We start from the raw sequence: 25,537 nt of genomic DNA, 5'->3' as shown, positions 1-25,537 counted from the left end.
TCATTCTTACAATCATTCATGTTTATAAAAACAAAAACAAAGCAAAAAACGATCATTAAGCGTTTGCTTACCTAACTTTGTGTTAAAATAAATTAACAGTGCTGATGTGTAGGATGAATTTGATTTTGTTTAATTCTGATAAACACGACGTTCACAGTTTCAATCGTTAACGATAAATATGTGTACACATGTCAAAGGTCATAGATCGTCACAATCACCAAAGGCAGTCACGTGGTACGAGATAAAAGTGTTGTTCTGTTCTATCTTTTGTTTGTTCAGGCGTCACAGATTAAATTATTTCCAGTTAACACCATCACTAACGTATCGAGCAGCGCCAAGTGTCCGGTCATCTTAGACCGCTGATGACATGAGAATGAATCTGAATAAACGGCCATTCTTTACTTTATAATATAGCATCGCGCTAAATCTTTAATGTACGTAATACTACTGGGTTGGTATGTTATAATACTATGACAACAATTCTCACCTGTAATGCAGTTATTTGTTTTGATGCTGAGTCAAAATGATAATATCTAATGCTAAAACATATTTTTATTCATTTTTCCATTTATTTATTTATTTATTTATTTATTTATATATTTATTTGTTCATTTATTTATTTATTTATTTATTCATTTACTTATTATTTATTCTTGTAAAATACAAGTATGCATGCTGACACAATGACGAAACGATACTAGTTTATGAAATTTCATCTGTAATGAAACATATCTTAGGTGTATATATTTTGCAACCTTTTCTTTAGATTCGTATATCATAACCAGTCTAGGACGTGACAGAGCTTTAAGATCCAACACTGTCTGTGATATACCAAAGTCTGTTAACATATCTGTAGTCTGTACCATTTCCCTGTATCTGATATCACGCGATTTTTATTATGTAGACGTTATTTTGATACAGCTTGACTGGCGCGATGACGTCACTATTAAAACACCTGTATAACATGAATGAACCCTCAGGAATGGCTGTCGTCCTGTTGGCTATTTCGGTTCATTTTAGTGTTAGTGCGTGTCGGCGTCTTGTCGGCGTTCATGTGACTACTATAAATGTTCAACTGGAGACAACTCTGAAAGCAAAGTAAATTCACCCAACACATTAAGTTCTAGCTTTCTAGCTTTGGAGGAAAGGTTAACAACATCTCGCGTTGTGACAGAGCGTATTGTCCAGTTGATGAATCCGTCGATTTTAAGAAATGCATACAGCGAATTAGCGTAAGAATTTCATCACGATATCTTTGCGTTGTGAAATTTCCGTCAACAAAAACATGTACTATCTTAGTCCGCGATAAACTGTCATTATAAATTAGATTGTGTAATCGCTGTCTCCGAATTTCTGGTCGGTCGCATGTTAATGCTAATCTATCTACTGCCTAAGACCCTGGCGGCAACAGCGATCGAGGAAGTTTCAATGGTACATATGTATGTTGGATATATCGGTAAAACTGTCTTGATGACAGCGAACACACGTGTACCTGTTTGCTCTCCGCACGCGATCTGTTCCATTTGAAAATATCAAAATTATATCGTTAAAGCGGAATTTAATACGACAACGGATTCAATGAAAAGGATGAATGTGAAAAGTGTGGATTTTATCTACGCCGTCTAGGTATAAGGGAGAGTGTCATATATCGTTCTACACGAAGAATGTAGCAGAGTCTACTGGAATGATATTAAAAAACATGTCTTTCTTCCTCCTCACTGGTCGACACTCTTGAGTCGAGAATCTTCTGAAAAAAATCAACTATTATTCCATCAGTCGTCCCTACGGAAGCGTATTAGGCTCACATCAGAATATGATTTTCTTGCATGCGAAAACATTTTATCAAATACTAAGTAGCGGCAGCCAGATAAGATATTTTCGCATGCAAGAAAAAACATATTCCAATGTGAGCCTAATACGCTTCTGTACGTCCCCGCTATGGCGTATCCCTAATATCTGTTGTTGAATTGAATAGATAATTGAACAGTGTATAGGAAGTGAAGGGTAGTCTCGTTTTTTCTCTTATACTGTGGTGAAAAATGGTGAAAGTTAATTTTGTTTAAAATTTGCCCGTTTGGAGAGTTTTACAGCAATACTTGTGGGCTCCCTTTGACTTGAGCAGAGTGATGAGGTTGATATGTCTAAGGTTGTTTTACATATGATTGAAGTTAATGATTTTGGCTTTCAAAGCTTTGTTGATACTGGAATTCATTCGCCTATCAACATAAGTAGTTTTTTTCAGCAGATGCTAGGTTGTATTTTAATAAGATACTTTATGTAAGGTGTTTTCTATTGCGTAGCCGCCAAGACGGAGCATAGATTTAAGCAGACCAATGGCATGTTTGCGTTTGTTTACTTCAACATGTAGATATCCACTCAAGATGTAGACAACATCATCTGAAGTTGTTGTGACGAGTGATACAATGTGTTTTACATACTTCTTTAGAGATAATTCTAGTTTTTGTAAGGTAAGCTTATTTCTATTTCAAATAGTAGAAATAACAATATAGTAGAAATGAGAATTAAGTAGAAATGAGAATATAGTAGAAATAACAATAAAGTAGAAATGAGAATTAAGTAGAAATGGGATGACGTAGACTTCAGTGAGATGAAGTGATTTGACAGGGTCGAGTCCTCTCTCGCCATGTAGGCCTGTGCTCTCGGAGAGTTGTTGTCCGTGTCTTTTCGTCCTCTAGTTCGTTCATCTGATTTCCGTCAAAGGTCGAGGTCACCATCCGGTTACATTGGCTGGGTTCGAATATGTTAACAGCTAGTCGTGTGTGCCTTCGATACAGTGAGGGAAAGTGAACGTGATCCCTAGAGTATCGAGAATGGGGCACAGTAAGCGAAAGTGAAGGTGATCCCTAGAGTATCGAGAATGGGGTACAGTGAGGGAAAGTGAACGTGACTCCCGGAGTATCGAGGGTGGGGCACAGTGAGGGAAAGTGAACGTGACCCCTGGAGTATCGTGAATGGGGCACAGTGAGGGAAAGTGAACGTGATCCCTGGAGTATCGAGAATGGGGTACAGTAACCGAAAGTGAACGTGACCCCTGGAGTATCGAGGATGGGGCACAGTGAGGGAAAGTGAACGTGATCCCTAGAGTATCGAGAATGGGGCACAGTAAGCGAAAGTGAACGTGATCCCTAGAGTATCGAGAATGGGGCACAATGAGGGAAAGTTAACGTGACCCCCGGAGTTTCGTGAATGGGGTACAGTGAGGGAAAGTTTACGTGATCCCTGTAGTATCGAGGATGGGGTACAGTGAGGGAAAGTGAACTTGATCCCTGGAGTATCGAGAATGGGGTACAGTGAGGGAAAGTGAACGTGATCCCTGGAGTATCGAGAATGGGGCACAGTGAGGGAAAGTGAACGTGATCCCTGGAGTATCGAGAATGGGGCACAGTGAGGGAAAGTGAACGTGATCCCTGGAGTATCGAGAATGGGGCACAATGAGGGAAAGTGAACTGAAACCCCGGAGTATCGAGAATGGGGTACAGTGAGGGAAAGTGAACATAACCCCCGGAGTATCGAAGATGGAATGGAGGAGGGTACACCCGCCATATCGCCATTATCAATATTGTGAACATGCGTCCCCCTTTGTCGCCCGAAGAACTTGGAAAATAGCGAAATGGCGTAGTAGTGTTTGAGATGGACGACTATTGTAAATTCGTAGGGCAATGACACTCGGTTTAAAATATCAAAACCAAATACTACACAGACAGGGTCAGTTAGTGAAAAATGGTGTGATCACCAATCCTTTTATCTTATCTTTAGGGCTAGTGTGGCAAACAAAGCTTATCTGTCTATTTTGGCGTGGATCAGGAGGCAGCGGCGATATTCAGACATCTTAAACATGTCGGCTCTTTGGATTATTGCGTTAGTTTGTGCCATGTCCATGAGAGTGGAATCCTCCTGTATGTTGGCCCTCCCTGGCCGTAAGTGTTTTACTCTGTTTTAATAATTCAACTTCAAATATATAATCCTTCCAATATGTTACCATGGATATATCATTCAGTTATGAAAACTTAGTTACAATCTGCATATCCATCAGGACTATTTATTGCTGACAATGGAATTATCCAGTCATATTCTTCCTTACCAGATGTGACGTATTTGTCACACAGCAGGCTTACTGGAAAATCCGTTAAAACATTTACTGGTAGTAGGAAAATTGGACGACAGACCGTTTGCTCACCATATGTAATGATCACCTGAGTGACGTCTACTGTACCCATATACAATGTATATTGTAATGGCCGCCATAGTAACTGCTCTACCATATATATTTTAATGGTTACCATAGTAACTGCTCTACCATATATATTTTAATGGTTACCATAGTAACTGCTCTACCATATAAATTGTAATGGTCACCATAGTAACTGCTCTACCATATATATTTTAATGGTTACCATAGTAACTGCTCTACCATATATATTTTAATGGTTACCATAGTAACTGCTCTACCATATATATTTTAATGGTTACCATAGTAACTGCTCTACCATATAAATTGTAATGGTCACCATAGTAACTGCTCTACCATATATATTTTAATGGTTACCATAGTAACTGCTCTACCATATATATTTTAATGGTTACCATAGTAACTGCTCTACCATATATATTTTAATGGTTACCATAGTAACTGCTCTACCATATACATTGTAATGGTCACTATAGTAACTGCTCTACCATATATATTTTAATGGTTACCGTAGTAACTGCTCTACCATATATATTTTAATGGTTACCATAGTAACTGCTCTACCATATATATTGTAATGGTCACTATAGTAATTGCTCTACCATATATATTGTAATGGTTACCATAGTAACTGCTATACCATATATATTGTACTGGTCACCATAGTAACTGCTCTACCATATATATTGCAATGTTCACCATAGTAACTGCTCAACCATATATATTATAATGGTCACCATAGTAACTGCTCTACCATATATATTTTAATGGTTACCATAGTAACTGCTCTACCATATATATTGTAATGGTCACCATAGTAACTGCTCTACCATATAGATTTTAATGGTTACCATAGTAACTGCTCTACCATATATATTTTAATGGTTACCATAGTAACTGCTCTACCATATATATTGTAATGGTCACCATAGTAACTGCTCTACCATATATATTTTAATGGTTACCATAGTAACTGCTCTACCATATATATTTTAATGGTCACCATAGTAACTGCTCTACCATATATATTGTAATGGTCACCATAGTAACTGCTCTACCATATATATTTTAATGGTTACCATAGTAACTGCTCTACCATATATATTGTAATGGTCACCATAGTAACTGCTCTACCATATATATTTTAATGGTTACCATAGTAACTGCTTTACCATATATATTTTAATGGTTTCCATAGTAACTGCTCTACCATATATATTTTAATGGTTACCATAGTAACTGCTCGACCATATATATTATAATGGTCACCATAGTAACTGCTCTACCATATATATTGTAATGGTCACCATAGTAACTGCTCTACCATATATATTTTAATGGTTACCATAGTAACTGCTCCACCATATATATTGTAATGGTCACCATAGAAACTGCTCTACCATATATATTGCAATGTTCACCATAGTAACATCTCTACCATATATATTGCAATGTTCACCATAGTAACTTCTCTACCATATATATTTTAATGGTTACCATAGTAACTTCTCTACCATATATATTGTAATGGTCACCATAGTAACTGCTCTACCATATATATTTTAATGGTTACCATAGTAACTGCTCTACCATATATATTGTAATGGTCACCATAGTAACTGCTCTACCATATATATTGTAATGGTCACCATAGTAACTGCTCTACCATATATATTGTTATGTTCATCATAGTAACAATAAGACTTTTGTGTGTATCACAGCCGATGGTGCCGGGTGTACCTATAGAGGACATCACATTGCGGCGGGCGATACCTACAGGGACATGGACAGTTGCATGTCGTGCAGCTGTGGTACAGATAGCAGCATGCAGTGCTGTGGGTAAGTGTTGTTCGAATAATCTACATATAAAATCCTTAAGGTTTTAGGGATTTTTTTAGATAATTCAACACATGCAACATAAGTAACAAATCCATGGATTTTGAAGAGGGTTTAAGACATTCAACCAATAAAAAGCTTCAGGCATTTAAAAATATTTCAAGAAATTGAACCATATTAAAACAATCAGGGATTTTTAGATAAATGAACACATTAAACTATATTGAATAAGTATCAGGGATTTTCAAATACTCAGGGCATTCAACTATATTGAAGATATTCAGGGGAGTCATTGATTTCACAATGTTACACGTGTTAAAAAGGACTAAAGCATCAGAATGTTTACTAATCGTGGTATTCCAAATACAATTATCATCATATAACGTAATGAGAAAGAAAGGCTAGACCTTCATAACCTGTCCTCGTGTCCTGTTTATCCAGTGTTAATATAAAACCAACGCCAACGTGAATCCTTTGGCTGGTTGCTTAAGACCCAACATTCAAGGGAAATAATTTTTGACGGTTTTAGACGGCTGAAGGGGTATATAAAAATATTATTAGTATACTAGATACGATATAATTTTGACATTTCAGAAAATACTCTCAATAAAAATCAATTATATATTTTTTCAGTTTTGGTCACGCAGCTGGCGTGTTTTCCCTACCTGATGGCTGTTTTATGCTAAAAGATGGATGTGATTTCAAAATCGTAAGCTCCCAAAACCATTTACAGCCTTGTCAATTCTCCATTGTCGGGTGATTGTCGGGTGATTTACAAATTCACACATGTTCAAAATTATTCATTAAACTATTTGTTTTAATATCAAACTTTCAATATGTTGGTTTTGTTTCCTTTAACAATATCAAGTAACGTTGATGTGATCTTGAATCTCATAAACAATTATTTTGTTTACAATTTCACGATTTCCGTGACTACTGAAGGAGACATTAACAACACAGGGATCTGAGTGGTGCAGGGTTGATGAAGACCATTAGGAAGTTTGGTGGTCGATATCACGATCTGATTTCGAAATATTCCATTTCCTTAGGTGATATAAAGACGTGATTGATGTTGGTCGATATGTCAAGCGGTTCCGTTGTCATCGCCTTTTTAGTTGTGTCCTACCCAGGCTTAGCTTTGCATAGCGGGTGTTGTCTATACATACTATTAACCTTCTGGAACTCTCGATCTTATTCTCCTATACATTTTCAGGAAAATCCATACCAACGTATATTTTTGTAAATATTTTGCCCGCTTTTAATCAATTTTCAGTGATTAGTATGGTATCTATCGGTATTCTTTTCTGATTCTTTATTATATCATACTAATGATATGTTTGTAAATATATGTGAAATCACTATTTGATCGTAACATTATGAAATCTAAAATTGTTTCAATATTTAGACATTTTTAATCACGGCCTGTTTCTATGATGACTTCACAAAGCAACCGTTATCTTGAAATTATTATCATATTTGAGTATTTGGAACCTGCAGCCAATCAGATTTACACTGGGTGTCATCAATGTTTATGATAAAATGTGACATAGCGCATGAAAACACGGTAGTTATGAGATATGTTTGAACAATTCTGACATTGTAAACTTTTGCACATTTGCCATTATGTTACATCTTCGTTAGCGCTACATGCACATACAAATTTGTCGTTTTCATTATCTTTTCCCATCAGACGATCTCATGATAAGCTCTCTATTCTCCACGAAACATTATGTTGATACAGAAACCATGTTGAACCATTGAGAGATATTACGTTTTATTGTCTGTCTTGTTTACAGTGTCCGGTAATATCATGTTAGTTTGTGTCACATCAGATCACAATTAATACAAGGAACAACGTCCGCCCAATTTAACACAAGGCACTGTCACATTTGTTAATGGTACCTCTGGTAATACAAATGTTGTTCAGGTTCATTTTAACAAAATCCAAAGCCTCTGTTTTAATTCCGACCATCTAACCGTCTCAGAGTCAGTAGCGCATCACTTGTTATTAGTTACGTTTCTTTCGAGGAAATATAACCTTTTCCAACCCCATCATCGGAGACTCGAACGCGAGAGACACGACGAAGGAACTTAAGAATGTTATCACCAAAATCCCGAGAAAGAATATCACCTACAACAGAGAAAAGGTAGCATGGTTTTATCAGTTTTGTTGAAATTATCATAAATGCATCTCCTACATTTCATTTTAAAAATAACTGTTTAAATTGTCAACTGCGTAGTTCGAACACTCTAGTCACTTGTGAAATGAATTATATAATATTGCCTGCTGTTCAGTTCGTTTGACTGAAACATCTTGTCAATAAAATTTGTCGAAATGTTTGGATTGTCTTGGATTTCTTGGATTTCCCCATTTGTGGCCTCTATCATCAGTGTCCCACCACAGCTGGCTGAGTGATGCAGTTTTACATATTTTTGACAGTTGTTACTAAGGATGGGACAAAGGACTCACGGGATATTAGTACCTTTCATTACAAACTAGGAGTAACATACAGTAGAGCCAAAATGAATTAATCTGTATCATTCGACAGTTTTGTCCTTATATAAAAATAATCAGAGATGATAAGCGCATAATATGTAGATAATGGGAGGCGACCAAAACTCGAAATAAGTCGAAAGTAATGTCAAAATCTCAATTGGGCGGAAAAATAATTCAATATTCAATTTTCATGATTTTAAGTATTAAATTAAAAAAACCCACACATGTTAATATTCTTAATCATGCTATTATTAAAATGTATTGACACGTGGAATGGAGGTTATGGCAGAACACAAGCAGTGTCTACCACCTGCAATCTCATAGTATTGTACAAAAGCTACTGCTATTTACTCGTGTTTCCTTTGTTCAACCTTTTATAGTAGAAAAATAAATAATTACTAACGACAAGACACTCTTTCCAAATACGGTGTGCTGGTACCTGTTTTCTACGGGGGTTAATTAATCAGTAGTTTTACTTAATTACTTTGAAAACAAGTACATTCTTGTATCATGCAGTATTTTATTTCAGTCTGACGATTGAAGTATAATCTGGGTATATTATAATCTGTATATCTTACCTGGCTGACGATTGAAGTATAAGTAGGGTATATTATACTCATTATATCTTACCTGGCTGGCAATTGAAGAATAAGTAGGGTATATTATACTCTCTTACCTGGCTGACGATTGAAGTATAAGTTGGGTATATTATACTCTGTAGATCTTACCTGGCTGACGATTGAAGTATAAGTGGGGCTTATTATACTCCGTGTATATATCCTGGCTTACAATTTATCTTTATCTTACCTGTAGCCGACAACTGAAGTATAAGTGGTGTATAGTATACTCTGTAAATCTTTCCTGGCTGACAATTGAAATGAATCTTACCTGGCTGACAATTGAAATGAATCTTGCCTGGCTGACAATTGAAATGAATCTTACCTGGCTGACAATTGAAATGAATCTTACCTGGTTGACAACTGAAGTATAAGTGGGGTATTGTTCTTTAGTCACTATGACGGTGATAAACACTAGATGTATAAGATAAGCCGCGTACGACAAACGACTGAGTGGCACGAACGCTTTCCAAGACAGAAGGGTATTCACAAAACCTGTAACAAAATGTAACCAAATATTATCAATAAATGACAATTAGGATTTCCAAACAAACTGTAAAGGGCCAGAATATTAAGTTACGGTCACCTCGGTCCCTTTGTGAACTTGTTGGAGCTAATATTGCTATATTGCTGCAAACCAAGTTTGTTTTATGAAAATCAGTTCGTTTTTATTCAAGTTACCGTGTTCGCTGGATCCAATGGCAATACAACTACAATGGACTATACTCTGTAAGTAAAGTTATACTGGCCCTATTGTCAAACCAGTCTGCGATCTTATCAATATAAGACGGCATACCGGGTTTTATGAAAATCCGTTCATATCAAACCAAGTTCAACATGTTCACAATATCTAACGGCAATAAAATTACAAAGGGCCTTAACTCTGTGAGTTACACATTTATACGGTTTCATACCAAGCTTCATGTAAATCCGCTAATATTTACTCGTGTTAACGTATTTACAACGCCATATGACAACACAACTACAAGGACCATAATTCTGCAAGTAACAACTGAATCTGCCCGATTGTCAAACTCGTCTGAGATATTATTGGTATAAAGCTGCATACAATGTTTCATGAAATCCGTTCATATTTACTCATGTTATCGTGTTCAACAGAAAAAGTTAACGCAAGACGACGGACTAAAGTCCATTGCAATATGTCACCATGAGCATTCGGCTTAGGTGACTTAAATAAAACATTGAATGAGCTTGATTAATATTATTCTAGTTCAGATTCCGAAAAACTCTTTTACATAATGCAGATAAATACATCTGGAATTTAGACCGACAACATGCAAAAACGTCAGGGTACATGCATATCGCCATGGATTCCCGTTGAACGTACCCCCATTTCCTGTTGCGCATGCGAATATGACCCAGCAGACACATGCTCCCCATGCGGCTCTGTTCACAGTGTTGTATAGGGAAGACACGGGTACACTGATAGACGAGCCGGTAATCGCCCCATACAATCCGTACAGCACAGAACAGGCGACACCAGCGGCAACCAACCAACACAGCAGATTCAACCACTGAAAATGACAATACATTTCACCACTGAAACGACAATAAATTTCACCAGTGAAATGAGAATAAAGTTCACCATTGAAATGACAAATAAATTTCACAATTGAAATGACAATAGATTTCACCAATGAAATGACAATAAGATCCACCATTGAAACAACTGGATTCAACCTCTGAAATGACAATACATTTCAACATTGAAATTTCAAGAATTTCAGCTTATGAAATGACAATAAATTCAACCTCTGTAACGGCAGTATATTCAACCACTGAAATGGCAGTAGACTAACACACCGAAATGACAATATATTCAACAACTGAAATGACATCATATTCAACCATTGGAATTACAACAGACGCCACCATTTAAATAACAATTGATTCAACCAATGCGGTATAATGCGGCTAGTATTTACCAGGGCTGCATTGAGAACTCATATGTTTTCAAAGAAAATTTGAAAATTATCTTAAACAACAAATACGATCATACCTTGTTGAGTTTGAATTTACATTCACACTCATGGAGAGCGAATCCGGTTAATATACCGACGATATACGGGCTGATCCTACACCAGGGCTTAACGTAGTAATCGTTATTATAGGAATCTGACTGTCTGTTAACAAAACAAAATATATATTACATATATAAACCTCCCGGACGTTTAACAAAACAGTAGTTCCACTAACCATGCACTCATTTGATAATAATATCACTGCTATAGTTGATTTTAGATAAATTACCATTTATGATGAATTAGGAAATTGACTCACTGCTTACGAAGAATCGTAATCCTTTCACTTTGATTCACTGCTAACGAAATATCATATTCATTAAACACTGACTCAACGCTAACGGTATACTGAATTATCATTAAACACTGACTCAATGCTAACGGAATATCGAATTATCATTAAACACTGACTCAATACTAATGGAATATTGAAATAATTAAACACTGACTCAATGCTAACGGAATATCGAAACATCGTAATAATCAAACAAGTAGAAATTTGGCTCACTGCTAGAAAAATATCGCAATCACTAATTACTGACTCAATGCTAACGTAATTATATCTTATGATATCGTAATTATTAACACTGAATTACTGCTACCGAAATATCTTGATAATCAAACAATAATTTGATGTTAACAAAATATCGTAATTATTCAATATTGACTTATATTGCTAACGAAATATCGTAATCATTGAAAATGGACTCACAGTTAACATATTATTGTAACCATGATACCTGTGTGATTGGACTTTCTGCTTATATATTATCTCAATCATTAAACTTGCAGGGATTTACTTCTCGTCAAAAGATGACGTCACCATTATAATCCACATGAGTTAGACAGTGTTACTTACGCTTGTGACATGCCTGGTATCAGGGGGGAAGTAGCCCATTCGTTATGAGTACTGAGTATTCCCGTTGTCAATAGTGATACAAACAATGCTACCACACATACTATCAGGCCTACGAACTTTTTACTGAAAATAAACAACAGAATATCAATAACATTATAAACGTTTTCCAGTTGGATCTAAATCCATCCAAGACTACTCTCTACATGTCTCCTATTACTCAGATAAGATGAAAACCATGCTCAGTATATCAATTATCATTTATGCAATATTGCTTAAACTTCAACCCATCATGCGAACCCTCGAAAACTTTACCAATATCATCCAAACAACCTTGTTGTTGCTTCCTTTACATAAATGTTTAGATATTGCATCAGGTTTCGCTCATGATTGGTAGGTTGCCGAATCTATAGGTAAACAAACTTGATTGATCTTATTTAGAAATAATATGTTTCGATGTTTAGATAAATAAATTATCATGCATTTAAAACACTTTTTAAATATCATGTTTCAAACAAATTATAACGATCTATAGTTTTTATATAAGCACTCCCCAATACATTAGGAAGAATGGCTGTGGGAATAAATTTATTGAATGATATGTGGAGAGGTTTCATATAAAAATGAGAAACTCTTTAATAAATTTAGGAGGAGGATGCCAGGCGCTGAAGGTTTATTGGTATTGGAAAGATAAAAGTGGTCAACAATGTCTTGTTTAGAACGATATACAATGTACAATATTAATTATTAATGAGATAATGTCGACGAAATCGTAATTCAAAATCGTTAGAACAAGAACAAACTATAGAGAGTTCCAAAAGGGTAAGCAACTGTCTTACTTAATCACACATGTGACGCCAATTATGTTTTAAATTGTGCCAGACAGCTGACAACCGTATGGTTGTGACGTCATATTGTTTAAATAATTCCCAGTTGATTGACTTGTCACAGTTTTGTTGGATTTGAAAGGACTGTAAATACGAAACAGATTAAAAGCATTTTAAAGAGATTTTAGTAAAATATTACACTAACAACTAACAACTAACATTTATTATATAAAACTGCAACATACAACTGCTTTGTACTCCTTTTATATTCGCCAGTGATGTTTGGAATGATACATGATTAATGAAATATTTTGTGAATTAGGAAGGCAATTGTAATTTTTCAGAGTAATTATGCATCCCTGCATGGTAACATATTATTTTTTGAAATTAAGTGACTTTGAAAACAAATGTGCTTGTGCAATTTAAGTATTAAAAACCAATTCTTAAAAGCAATTTTTACTGTCACACTAAAGGATATTTTTCATGTATATCCTTCCGGAGCAATACGTAGAGAATTTGTGAAACACTATTGTTGTATGATGTTGCACACACTGACATGGTCACAATTTATATCATGACCGCGCATTAGCTCTTAAGATAATTGAACACTAAACTATAAAATCACAGAATATGATGATACAAACCGGTAGAGTGGTACTAGTAGGAGTGGACTGATGACGAAAAACTGCATGTCGTTCGACAGGTACCAAGACCAGCCCATACACTGGGGAATAAAACACGGCATCCCTTGTCACCAATATATAAGTACAATTGTATACAATCAAAACGATACTCACTTCTAAATAAGGATACTTTTCCCCGTTTTATCAAATTTCAAAAAATCTATTGTCATTAAAACAAAATGATTTTCATTATCTTTTGTGTGTAAAGAATATGTATATCATCCAAATCTATATTCCTTTGAACAGAAAGAATACACATATAAATTGACAAGGTGCGCCGAGGTGACCTTGGTTACACAGTCGCCCTTCACTCTGTTGAATCCCTGACCACGTGGGTTTCCTCAGTGTAGTCCGGTTTTCTCCCATAGTAACGTCCCTCGCTTCTTGACAACCAGGGGTGATCAGTTAAGGTGAAATAATTTGTTTCGCAAGTGTTGTAAAATAACGAAATTTTATTTGCTGATACCATAAGCTATCATTCGCCATAAAGACGACTTCGTGCTATAATGCGAATGATAAGATGTTAATTGGATAAAATTGTAGACAATGACTGTGTTTTACCATTTTAGTTAAACTAGTTAGGTTGTTGATATACAGAAGATTTGTCCACCAAGAATCCTCACAGAAGGTATCGATTCCTTCTCGCTGCCACATTGGACCGCCGTCACCTCCCATGTATTTGGTTAAAGTAGCTTCAATCATCAGCACCAACATATAGATGGGGGTCAACCTAGACCAAAACAGATAGGGTCAGTCACTGGAGAAGGATTCACACTATGGCATATAGATAGGGGTCAACTTAGACCAAAACAGATAGGGTCAGTCACTGGAGAAGGATTCACACTATGGCATATATATCGGGGTCAACCTAGACCAAAACAGATAGGGTCAGTCACTGGAGAAGGATTCACACAATGGCATATATATCGGGTCAACCTAGACCAAAACAGATAGGGTCAGTCACTGGAGAAGGATTCACACAATGACATATATATCGGGGTCAACCTAGGCCAAAACAGATAGGGTCAGTCACTGGATTGATTTTTGGTTTGTTTGTGTTAAACGTCCTATTAATAGCCAGAGTCATTTTAGGACGTGCCAGGATTTGGAGGTGGAGGAAAGCCGGAGTACCCGGAGAAAAACCACCGGTCTACAGTCGGTACCTGGCAACTGCCACACGTATGCAACCCAGAGGTGGAGGGCTAGTGATAAAGTGTCGGGACACCTTAACCTCTCGGCCCCCGCGGCCCCAAGTTACTGGAGAAGGATTCACACAATTGCATATATATCGGGGTCAACCTAGGGAGAAACAGATAGGGTCAGTCACTGGTAGGAATTCATACAATGGCATATATATCGGGGTCAACCTAGGCTGAAACAGATAGGGTCAATCACTGGAGAAGGATTCACACATTAGCATGTATATCGGGGTCAACCAAGGCTAAAATAGATAGGGTCAATCACTGGTAGGGATTCACACAATGTCGCATATATCGTGGTCAATCTAAGTCAACAGAAATATGAGTTAGTCAATGAGGAAGGGTTCACACTATCAAACGTAGATCAGAGTGAACCTTGGTCAACATAAATAGAGTTAGTCAATGGGGAGGGGTTCACACTATGTCACATAGATCAGAGTCAACCTTGGTCAACAGAAATAGAGTTAGTCAATGGGGAGGGGTTCACACTATCACACGTAGATCAGAGTCAACCTTGGTCAACAGAAATAGAGTCAGTCAATGGGGAGGGGTTCACACTATGTCACATAGATCAGAGTCAACCTTGGTCAACAGAAATAGAGTCAGTCATTGGAGAGAGGTTCAAACACTTTCACATCACCATGATCAACCTAGGTCAGCAGAAACATAGTCTGCCACTGCGTAAGGGTTCAAACAATGTCATATCGATCGGGATCAACCTAGGTCAACGAAACCATTGATGTTCACAAGGTAGATATCAGTTCATTCAATCAATGCATCTTAAAACGATAGATACCTATTAAAATAATTGATACATGTTAAAAAATGTAATACGTATCCAAACAAAAGCTACGTGTTCCAACCTTGGATACCTATTCTAACGGTAAATGCCGGTTTAAGGCCCTAACAATAGATATCTTACAGCTTATAAACATGTTGACTGTCCACAGTGTCCTTTCTGTATATAGATGAGTGACAGATCTTGTCGCATAATTATCTATTTGAGGAGGCCCTAAACCTAGTTTTGGGTGGTAACCTCTTGGTGACGAAGCCATGTCCACAATCACCAAAAACTAAAGATATATGATATATATTAATCTAATTGCATCTTTTCTACAAATCCTATTTTTTTTTAGAGAATATTAAAACAATATGAACTTGATATTCGAACAATAGATATGTTTCAAACATAGGATATGAGTTTTAACAATATATATATAAATTATATGAATATATAAATAATTATCTAACTAATTTGATTATATCAATGTTCAAACAATAGATATATGTCCAATCAATCGATATGTCTTAAAACAATACAAATATATATTTTCAAGTAATATATGTTTGTTACAACAATATCTATATGTTCGAATTAATAATTGTATTATTACAATAGATATGTGTTCAAACAATAGATATTTTTATAACAATAGATACTAAAACAATAGATAATTGATCAAACCATAACATACCATTGCTAACACGGTACTATAGAGAACAGAATATAGAGTTCGCGTAAAACAATCAATAGCAGGTAACGATAATATCATATACAAGTTACCTCCAGAATCTGTGAAAGTAGAATAACGGCCAGTTCATTTTCCCGTTTTTCTTTATATCCTTCAAAAACAGATAGGCTAACAGCAGACCGCTGAAATGAATTATTAATATGATCACATATTAAATATAGATCTGATTACACATTAATTATGGATATGATAACATATTGATAATATATATTTTTTAATATGAATTATTGATCTGATTACATATTAATTATAGCTCTGATTACATATTAATTATAGCTCTGTTTACATATTAATCATAGCTCTGGTTACATATCAATTATAGCTCTGATTACATATCAATTATAGCTCTGATTACATATTAAGTATAGCTCTGATTACATATTAATTATAGCTCTGATTACATATCAATTATAGCTCTGGTTACATATCAATTATAGCTCTGGTTACATATCAATTATAGCTCTGATTACATATCAATTATAGCTCTGATTACATACAATTATAGCTCTGATTACATATTAATTATAGCTCTGATTACATACAATTATAGCTCTGTTTACATATTAATTATAGCTCTGATTACACATAAATTATGGGTATGATTACATATTAGAAATATACTTGATTACATTTTTATTAATGACCTGATTACATATCAATTATAGATCTGATTACATTTATTAATTATAGATATGATTACTTGTTTATTATACATCTGATCACATATTAGATATCGATCTGATTAAATAATAAATCCGAATAAATATCAATTATACATATATGATTATATATTGTCTGGAAATGTCATAATTAATGATTAATTATGTATATTATATCTTTATATCATTAGTATCATATGGAGTATTGTTTTTTTCCTCCGAGCTCTAAATAAATGGCTGGCAAGCAGATGTATCAGTTCTCTTGACTAAAAGACTAGATTGGGAAACCAAAGGAATACATAAAGAGGTTGTAATAGTAGACTAAGAATCCGAAATGTATATCAGATCGGTCCTATATGTAGTCATTAGTCATCTGTCTTTTTAAAACAAATCTTTTTTGCTCCTACAGTGACATATAATTAATAGGAAGTTCTTTTTTAAATGACTTATCTGTATAATGTAAATAACTAATTAAAGCTAGAGAAGAGACAAAGCCGTATGTCTGGTACTATTGCATTATGTCTAACATCAACATGCAGCAAATACGGGAAACAAATGGTGGGCCAGTTCTTGTTTAAACTGAAGGATTTTTAAAAAGTAAATCGACAAAATAAAGAATATCATTTTATAGATATGTAAACCAGAATGTACATAATGTTTTATTGTTTGAGGAGTGTACAACTTTTTATAAACTACATAACCATCACATAACAGAAAAACGGGATGGACCTGTACCTTAATGAGGGTCTTAAATGAGTGACTATGTCATAGGGAATTTATTGAATTATCAAACGAGCTGAATAAATCCTATATGACATTATGAGTGTGAGAGTATGTTTATCACATAACTCATAAGTATGAGAATGTAAGTGAAAACTCTGAAATCAATTTCTATATAAGGCAGGCGAATTTCGACAAGAACGATGCATTTAGTGTGATGTCATGAATTATTTATGACGTCACAATAGTGTTATATAATAAATAACATACTGCAACAACCTCAAGAGTATTTTGTAAACAAATGCTGTTCTGCTGTGACATTTGGCTGTAGTACACTGATTTTATCTTAACAAAATATTGAATAAATAGGCTAGTTATGAATACCTCATAGTGAAAAACGTGTCCACAGACACAAGAGCATTCATAATCGCCTGGAATGTCCATCTATGGTATACCATCTCAGAGTAACGAATAGGATTAACTGAAACACAGAGAATTCATAATAAAAAATAATCCAATCGTAATTTTAACTCAAAACGGGGACAAAAATATACATCTGCATGAAGTCGTACTTTGAAAAGTACAATTTACCTGCGGTCAAAAGATACATTGGAGACCGTGCTGTCATGACCAAAAATCAACTACATTAAAAAACATGTGCTAGTATATTGTAAACATACCTACATAAAGTGCTATTTTCACTATAACCTTAACGCTAACGTCCCGTTTGTGCTTTAGTGAAAACAAAGGTGTTCGTTAGTTACATTAGCGATTGGTTAAATTAAAAATAACTAGAAATACAAATAATCAGAATACAAAGGAACTGTCCTGTATCCGGTTTTAGAAATTCGCGTCGCCCCGAATATCCTATGAAATAAGTCATCCTTACTTGTAGGCGAGGTCAGCGCAAACATAAAACAATGGCCGAGTATAACCCAGGATATACTGAGGAACCTCATGCCGTTTAGAGCGGTCAGACTGCCCTCGCCCTGAGCGGTACTTAGAATCTTCTCTCCGTTAGACATCACCGAGAACGCCATTATGATTTTAACAAGAATGCCTAAAATATAATTATAATACGAATAAAAAACGGAACAAGAAGGCATAATAAAATTATAAAGTGAGCAGGCGCGCATATATATGTATTCTTACTATCTCCTGTAGAACTTTGTTATATTTTGAATTAACGATTGCATTGTTTCTCAAAATTTTAACTATTTTGACAATTTTTAGGAAATGTTGTTGTGCAGTATGATCGGTAATAGTTGATTCAAACAACATTGAATGGAAAACCATCGGTATCAGAAGACAGGGGGACAAAATCTATGAGAAAGGGGTGAGAATTCATGAAGAAGTAACAAGCCATCATCAACTCAAAGTGCAGTTGTCAACAATCGACGTCAGTTAATCAGTGGAAAGAAAATTCATGGCGTCAATCGCTTATAAAATAATATGGGTAAAACTGACTGAATAAGAGGAGAAAAATGTTGTTCGAACAACTAAGAAGCGTGTTAAGGTTTCATCCGGAACAACATTCGGAACAACATCCGGAACAACATTCGGAACAATATTTGACTGAAGTTACATACCTTGATCTCTCTCCTTCGCCTTATCAGACTTTGATTTAATCAGAAGACTGGTACTCTCGTTTAGAGAAGCCCCTGTGTTATCAACTGTCGTATGAGAGTTAGGGCTGATATTATTATTCCCTTCTTTTTGCGTACGTCTTACGATTATTACGTCATATCCGGTTCCAATTACCATCATAAGACCGATGATACTGCAAATCAATCTACAAACAAAGAGATAAAAAACATAAAAAAACAGGTTTTGCTATTATGTATTACTAGTGCCTGTCCAAGTACAAGATATAAACACGTTGAATTGTTCCTGTTAAATTCGTAGAATTTCCTATATGATATGAAACCGTTTATTTCTGTTGAATTTATTGAATAAATCATACAATTTAATTGTTTCTGTTGAATTTATGTAATGTAGTACACATGTTATATGTAAACTGTACAATTCTCTTGAATTTATTGAATAAATAATGTGTATTCTGTAAACCTGTTAAATGCTTATTGAGCTTATGTAATATATCTCACATATTCTTTAAACTGTCAAACATTTGTTTTGTAAATACTTAAATAACTATTTTTATTATAAAATCATACTTTTAAACAAAGTCTGATTGGCTAAAATAGTGTCACGTGATCCCCGATAAAATGTCATATCGACCGTCCGTACAAAAAATAAAATATGGTTGATTGGGTGTTTCTAAAAATAGATTGATTATTAAAGTAATTGCCTTCCCTTGGTGAATTCCAATAGGATGTAATATCTTGCCCACTTTTGAAAAGTGAGAAGCACTCACTTTGATTGCTAGAACATTTAAGTATCGTAAGAATTATTGTATTTAATGCTGCATTTTAATGTGTCTGTTTACTTTGGCTTGTGTAGTGTTTAAAAGAAACAATGTAATAATTATAATTACTTCACAAATCAGTCTTTATCATTCCATGTATAATTGTTTCTTGCTTTCATTGTGTGATTTTAAACATCAAACATTCGTTTTACAATTTGGTGGCATACAGTAATAATTCAGAAACAGGTTTTGAAGAATGGCCAGAAACGTCCATCGTGATATCCATTAAACTATGAAATTAGTTCTATTTCCGTATACAATGTTTTGAACGCACTAAAAAAAATGCATTTGAGGTATCCTCATTATGTGCTACGGTTTCTAAGCGTCATGCCATTGAAGACAGAAATTTGGGAACCCCGCTGAAGTTTTTTTTAAAACTTAGTGAAGAAACTACACGGTATGAGTTGGTGTTTCTTTAGGGAGTTAATATATTTACTGTATGACATTGTCACTATATAACCTTACCAACAGTAATTGATCGTTACCATCTCATAGAAGTCTGTACTAGGTTGTATGTAAAATGCTTCATCTACTGAAATGGCTGGAACATATTTTACCTGCTGAGATGTCTGTATTATATTTTATCTACTAAGGTGCATGCAATATATGATATCCACTTAGATGTTTTTAACATACATTGCATTTTATGTAGCAAGACGCCTTACACATATTTTATCTGCTAAGATGCCTGTCACATATTTCAAATTGACATATTTCAGAAAGAAGCCGATAACAATGTCGCTTACAAGCTGATGATGGCTTTTGTGTCATACTCAGTTTCCACCTCGGGACAGACCATACCAGTGATCCGATAGGTGTCGGAGAACACGGAAAACGCTAAAAGAGAAAAGAAATGACGTATCTATTAGAGATTACTCCCTTGGTTATTAGTGTACCACTGTATATAAAATGTAAACCACTGTATATAAAATGTATACCACTGTATATAAAATGTATACCACTGTATAGAAATGTAAACCACTATATATAAAATGTACACCACTGTATATAAAATGTAAGCCACTGTATATAAATGTAAACCACTGTATATAAATGCATACCACTGTATACAAATGTAAACCAATGTATATAGATGTATACCACTGTATATAAAATGTATACCACTATATAGAAATGTAAACCACTGTATATAAAATGTAAACCACTGTATATAGATGTATACCACTGTATATAAATGTAAACCACTGTATATAAGATGTATACCACTATATATAAATGTAAACCACAGTATACAAAACATATATAGAGGATATCTAACAGTGTATTCAGTAATACCAAATATATTTCACGAGTGGGGCTAATATTTTGATATTAGCCACAGGAGTGAAATATATTTGGTATTACTGAAGACACTGTTAGATATTCTGTTTATTACATTTTTTATCAACGAAAACCCTACCCCGTTTGCTAACTAGGCCTACAGCGATAATTTGTAAACAAAAAAAAGTAGTTTCCCCTGTCCAGGTGCTGACATATATGTCGGGCTTTCTGATTGGTCAATTATTTTGGTATTTTCTAATAATTAATTTGATTGGTCAAATCACCAAAAGTGATATTTTTCACTAGTGAAAAATATCACTTTTATAAAATGAATAATTTTGATATTTCAGTGGTAAAAATGTAATAAAACACTGTATATCAATTTAAACCACTGTATATAAATGTAAATCACTGTATATAAATGTATACCACTGTATAGAAATGTAAACCACTATATATAAAATGTACACCACTGTATATAAAATGTAAGCCACTGTATATAAATGTAAACCACTGTATATAAATGTATACCACTGTATACAAATGTAAACCAATGTATATAGATGTATACCACTGTATATAAAATGTATACCACTATATAGAAATGTAAACCACTGTATATAAAATGTAAACCACTGTATATAGATGTATACCACTGTATATAAATGTAAACCACTGTATATAAATGTAAACCACTGTATATAAGATGTATACCACTATATATAAATGTAAACCACAGTATACAAAACATATATAGAGGATATCTAACAGTGTATTCAGTAATACCAAATATATTTCACGAGTGGGGCTAATATTTTGATATTTTTCACTCGTGCTGCGCACTCGTGAAAAATATCAAAATATTAGCCCCACTCGTGAAATATATTTGGTATTACTGAAGACACTGTTAGATATTCTGTTTATTACATTTTTTATCAACGAAAACCCTACCCCGTTTGCTAACTAGGCCTACAGCGATAATTTGTAAACAAAAAAAGTAGTTTCCCCTGTCCAGGTGCTGACATATATGTCGGGCTTTCTGATTGGTCAACTATTTTGGTATTTTCTAATCATTAATTTGATTGGTCAAATCACCAAAAGTGATATTTTTCACTAGTGAAAAATATCACTTTTATAGAATGAATAATTTTGATATTTCAGTGGTAAAAATGTAATAAAACACTGTATATCAATTTAAACCACTGTATATAAATGTAAATCACTGTATATAAATGTATACCACTGTATATAAATGTAAACCACTATACCATTTATCTTAGAAACTTTCATGATCTATTAACCCCCTGATACACATACCGGTCGTATTATCCATATACATTTCAGGGGACTCAATTTAAATCTATAGTTCCTTCAAATATTGTATTGTTTGATAGGTCTTTTTATGGTTATGACTCCGTATACATGTCGGTTTTATATCATTGATTTCTAAGATCTTATAAGGTACGTCTGAATATTCATGTACTTAGTAATCAATATTTAAGAGCAGATTTTTGTTCAATTGAAGTAGTTTCATATTGAGAATTGAATTTTATGTTATATTTAAGCTACAACGATGATGGTGAAATCGACCCGTAGCTATATTTCTTCCGTGTATAAAATGGCCAATCAATTAAGGTATTTTGGGATTACTTACCTGTGTTAACAAGCCTGTTAGCGTCCTCCACACTACATCTTTTTGGCACACAAAATCCAATGTACCGCCCCGAGTTTCCCCTGTTATATCATAGCATGTCATTGATATTCTTACTATTTGAAACATTTTGGTGCAAATTACCTAGTTTATCAGTTGAAGTCTCTCTCTTACTTAATTTTATTGTAAGTTAAGATGACTCCACTGTCTGCCTTGGTGCTGTCGCGTCCTATATATTATTTCATTTGTAAATATGTTTTGTTATCCAGTGTATAACCATAATTATATTAACTCTAAATTCAAATTGTTTGACGCCACCTATTGTGTCATAACAAGGAACAATGATGATGACGTCACATGTTCACTGTTATATTCTGTTTTTGCTTTTGGTTTCTTATTTATTTTCATATTTTTGACATATTTCGACTGTATATTCTATCTGTATACTCAGAAAAGTTAAAAACAGTTTTTTTTTTTTCTTATATATAAAAGGTGTTTGAAACTTTTTTTCAGATTATACGTACTTATCTAATGTTCTTTATAAATTGTATCATTCCTAAAATTATCGTATTGGTGATATTTAGGGATTAAAGCACTTTCATGTCTAGATTTGTTTTCGTTTGCTTATATCCAGAGGTTTATTACTTTCCTGTCTAATTCCTTTTATCTCTATAACCACTGATGTGATATAAAAGGACGAAACTACTGATGCAGTTTAAATATTGATTTGGATTTATGTATGTTTTATTTCATTTATTCTAAAAGATTCAAACATGAAATAAGCATTAGATGTATTTGATATACTCTCTATTGTTTTCTGAAGTCATCCAATTTATCACAAAAAGGAAAAGAGGTTCAAAAGTCTTTCATTATGCTTAATTGTTCAAGTATTACCATGCATTTTCGTATTTCGTTTTGAGTTAGAATAATGGTAAAGTTTCCATGTTTGTATTCTCGGTTTTTCTGTTTTAACTTTAATTCATCAACTTTTCTATCAATCGGGTTCCGATTGCCTTTACATATCGAAAAAACAGTTAAGGGAATTAAATCATGTCCATTAATTAATATAAATCTCGAAAAGTAAATTTGATATGAAACTTATTTATATAACACATTAATACGTAAAGCATAAGAATGGTTGTATCCTGTAGATGTGTTCGACTTACCAGTTGTAGGACCCCGAGACACTGTCTGGCGTTTATCTGGTACCGCGGCCCATTATTACTGGTCATATTAACAAACGCCGTACCTTCCACGGCCAGACACTCCTCATAACCTCCTGTCCAATACAGGTTACCGCTCAGAATGTCACTGGGAGGCTTGGCCATGGCGTCGAGCACTTGTTTGGAAGTTAAAACATTAGCATATTATTAACACGAATTTGAAAAATGCACCAATTATGTTAACCAACGATAATTATATCTACGGTGAGAGTACGTTCCTCTTACCGAGTTATAACACGACAATGTAAAAATGGTTCAAGTAAATACTTAGTCTAGCGTAAACACCAGATGTTTGACTTCCTCCAATAGATTATTTTCTCCGGGACCTTGTTTGGCAACCATAAACGAACATGTTGGTATGTTATAGGTTAATAGGATAACCATTGGAGCCAATAGAAACGCTTCTCTCAAAGGGTGAAACTGTCTAAGCGTATGGATGTGGAATTCCCTTTCGACCTCCTTTGATCCATAGTGTACTTTCATTATATGGCCCAATGCTACTTCCTTTCTAAGCTAATAATCGTTTGTGTACTTACTTTGTATGGCCCATTGCTCCTTCCTTTCTAAACCAATAATAACTTGCTTTGCATCATTCAAACAATCTTCGGAAATATTAAAGTTTTCTCCCGACACTTCAGTCATATCCACTGACAAAGCATCCTTGAGTCTATTGATGTACGTTTGTGACGATCCAAGAAGACCCTCAAACAGCTCAGTGATTAACGTAGTTCTTGTCATTCTGGCGTGATCGCTGTTTGCCATATTTCTCAACATCTCCATAGCTTTACCATAGTCTGGCGTTCCACCCGCATTGACGCAGGACGACAGTATCAAAATTCCGAGAAATAATAAGTTAGACATATTCCCCTTACGTACATTAGTTATGTTCATGACGAGATCTATACTGAAGTGTGGTGGTATATATTACATAGGCCGTTAGTGTCAGGAGTCACTCACCATGTGTATTACCTATTGCACAATCCTTGTTACCCCTAACTACTTGTCAGTATCTGGGACGTTGAGATATAATAATGATCTTAACATGTACAGGTCATCGGATATATATTCCATATATAGCATTATATTGATACATGGGACAACTTGATATCTCGTTTACGGAAACTGCCGAATGTTCCCGATTACCATTGCATACAACCGCGTAGGTCGGAAGTAAAATCCTGATATACGTTTGACCTGCTTGTCAACAGTGTATCATACTTTCATCATAGGTGCAATGACCTCGGATCACGCTCAGTGATGATATCAAGCCCTTTTTTTC

At 34.6% G+C, this 25,537-nt stretch overlaps 3 protein-coding genes across 3 annotated transcripts; 1 reads left to right on the top strand and 2 right to left on the bottom strand.

Annotated features, from left to right (window-relative positions):
* The first annotated feature begins 3,576 nt into the window (after window positions 1-3,576).
* On the top strand, window positions 3,577-6,874 carry LOC117345365 (beta-microseminoprotein-like). The gene is made up of 3 exons (XM_033908439.1): window positions 3,577-3,938; window positions 5,932-6,049; window positions 6,680-6,874. Exons 1-3 carry the CDS (start codon window positions 3,857-3,859, stop codon window positions 6,804-6,806), a joined length of 327 nt encoding a protein of 108 aa, XP_033764330.1. The 5' UTR covers window positions 3,577-3,856; the 3' UTR covers window positions 6,807-6,874.
* A 472-nt stretch (window positions 6,875-7,346) lies between these two features.
* On the bottom strand, window positions 7,347-18,156 carry LOC117345364 (nose resistant to fluoxetine protein 6-like). Its single transcript, XM_033908438.1, has 9 exons — window positions 18,063-18,156; window positions 16,332-16,421; window positions 14,130-14,298; window positions 13,530-13,609; window positions 12,062-12,184; window positions 11,181-11,304; window positions 10,509-10,695; window positions 9,513-9,655; window positions 7,347-8,177 (listed from the first exon to the last, which is right to left on the bottom strand). The coding sequence occupies exons 1-9, from the start codon at window positions 18,134-18,136 to the stop codon at window positions 8,055-8,057; spliced, it is 1,113 nt and encodes a 370-aa protein (XP_033764329.1). The 5' UTR covers window positions 18,137-18,156; the 3' UTR covers window positions 7,347-8,054.
* A 313-nt stretch (window positions 18,157-18,469) lies between these two features.
* LOC117344683 (nose resistant to fluoxetine protein 6-like) lies at window positions 18,470-25,169 on the bottom strand. Its single transcript, XM_033907510.1, has 6 exons — window positions 24,795-25,169; window positions 24,149-24,374; window positions 23,039-23,118; window positions 20,850-20,940; window positions 19,268-19,470; window positions 18,470-18,738 (listed from the first exon to the last, which is right to left on the bottom strand). The coding sequence occupies exons 1-6, from the start codon at window positions 25,147-25,149 to the stop codon at window positions 18,470-18,472; spliced, it is 1,224 nt and encodes a 407-aa protein (XP_033763401.1). The 5' UTR covers window positions 25,150-25,169.
* Between the last annotated feature and the right edge of the window lie 368 nt (window positions 25,170-25,537).

The sequence above is a fragment of the Pecten maximus genome, chromosome 16 (assembly GCF_902652985.1).
Source record: "Pecten maximus chromosome 16, xPecMax1.1, whole genome shotgun sequence".
Lineage (NCBI taxonomy): Eukaryota > Metazoa > Mollusca > Bivalvia > Pectinida > Pectinidae > Pecten > Pecten maximus.
Note: the sequence above shows the minus strand (reverse complement) of the source record. Positions and strands in the feature narration are given on the sequence as shown.

Bases quoted from the DNA above. Each gene is read 5' to 3' on its own strand.
- LOC117345365 (XM_033908439.1), top strand. From the start codon at position 3,857: ATGTCGGCTCTTTGGATTATTGCGTTAGTTTGTGCCATGTCCATGAGA. The intron at 3,939-5,931 runs GTAAGTGTTTTA...TGTGTATCACAG, and splicing joins TATGTTGGCCCTCCCTGGCC to CCGATGGTGCCGGGTGTACC. The intron at 6,050-6,679 runs GTAAGTGTTGTT...ATATTTTTTCAG, and splicing joins AGCAGCATGCAGTGCTGTGG to TTTTGGTCACGCAGCTGGCG.
- LOC117345364 (XM_033908438.1), bottom strand. From the start codon at position 18,136: ATGGTATACCATAGATGGACATTCCAGGCGATTATGAATGCTCTTGTG. The intron at 16,422-18,062 runs GTATTCATAACT...AATTCATTTCAG, and splicing joins GACACGTTTTTCACTATGAG to CGGTCTGCTGTTAGCCTATC. The intron at 12,185-13,529 runs GTTTGTATCATC...GTTTATTTTCAG, and splicing joins CTACTAGTACCACTCTACCG to TAAAAAGTTCGTAGGCCTGA.
- LOC117344683 (XM_033907510.1), bottom strand. From the start codon at position 25,149: ATGAACATAACTAATGTACGTAAGGGGAATATGTCTAACTTATTATTT. The intron at 24,375-24,794 runs GTAAGTACACAA...CTTCCAAACAAG, and splicing joins GGAGCAATGGGCCATACAAA to TGCTCGACGCCATGGCCAAG. The intron at 23,119-24,148 runs GTGTTATATAAA...ATGATATAACAG, and splicing joins CTTATGCTTTACGTATTAAT to GGGAAACTCGGGGCGGTACA.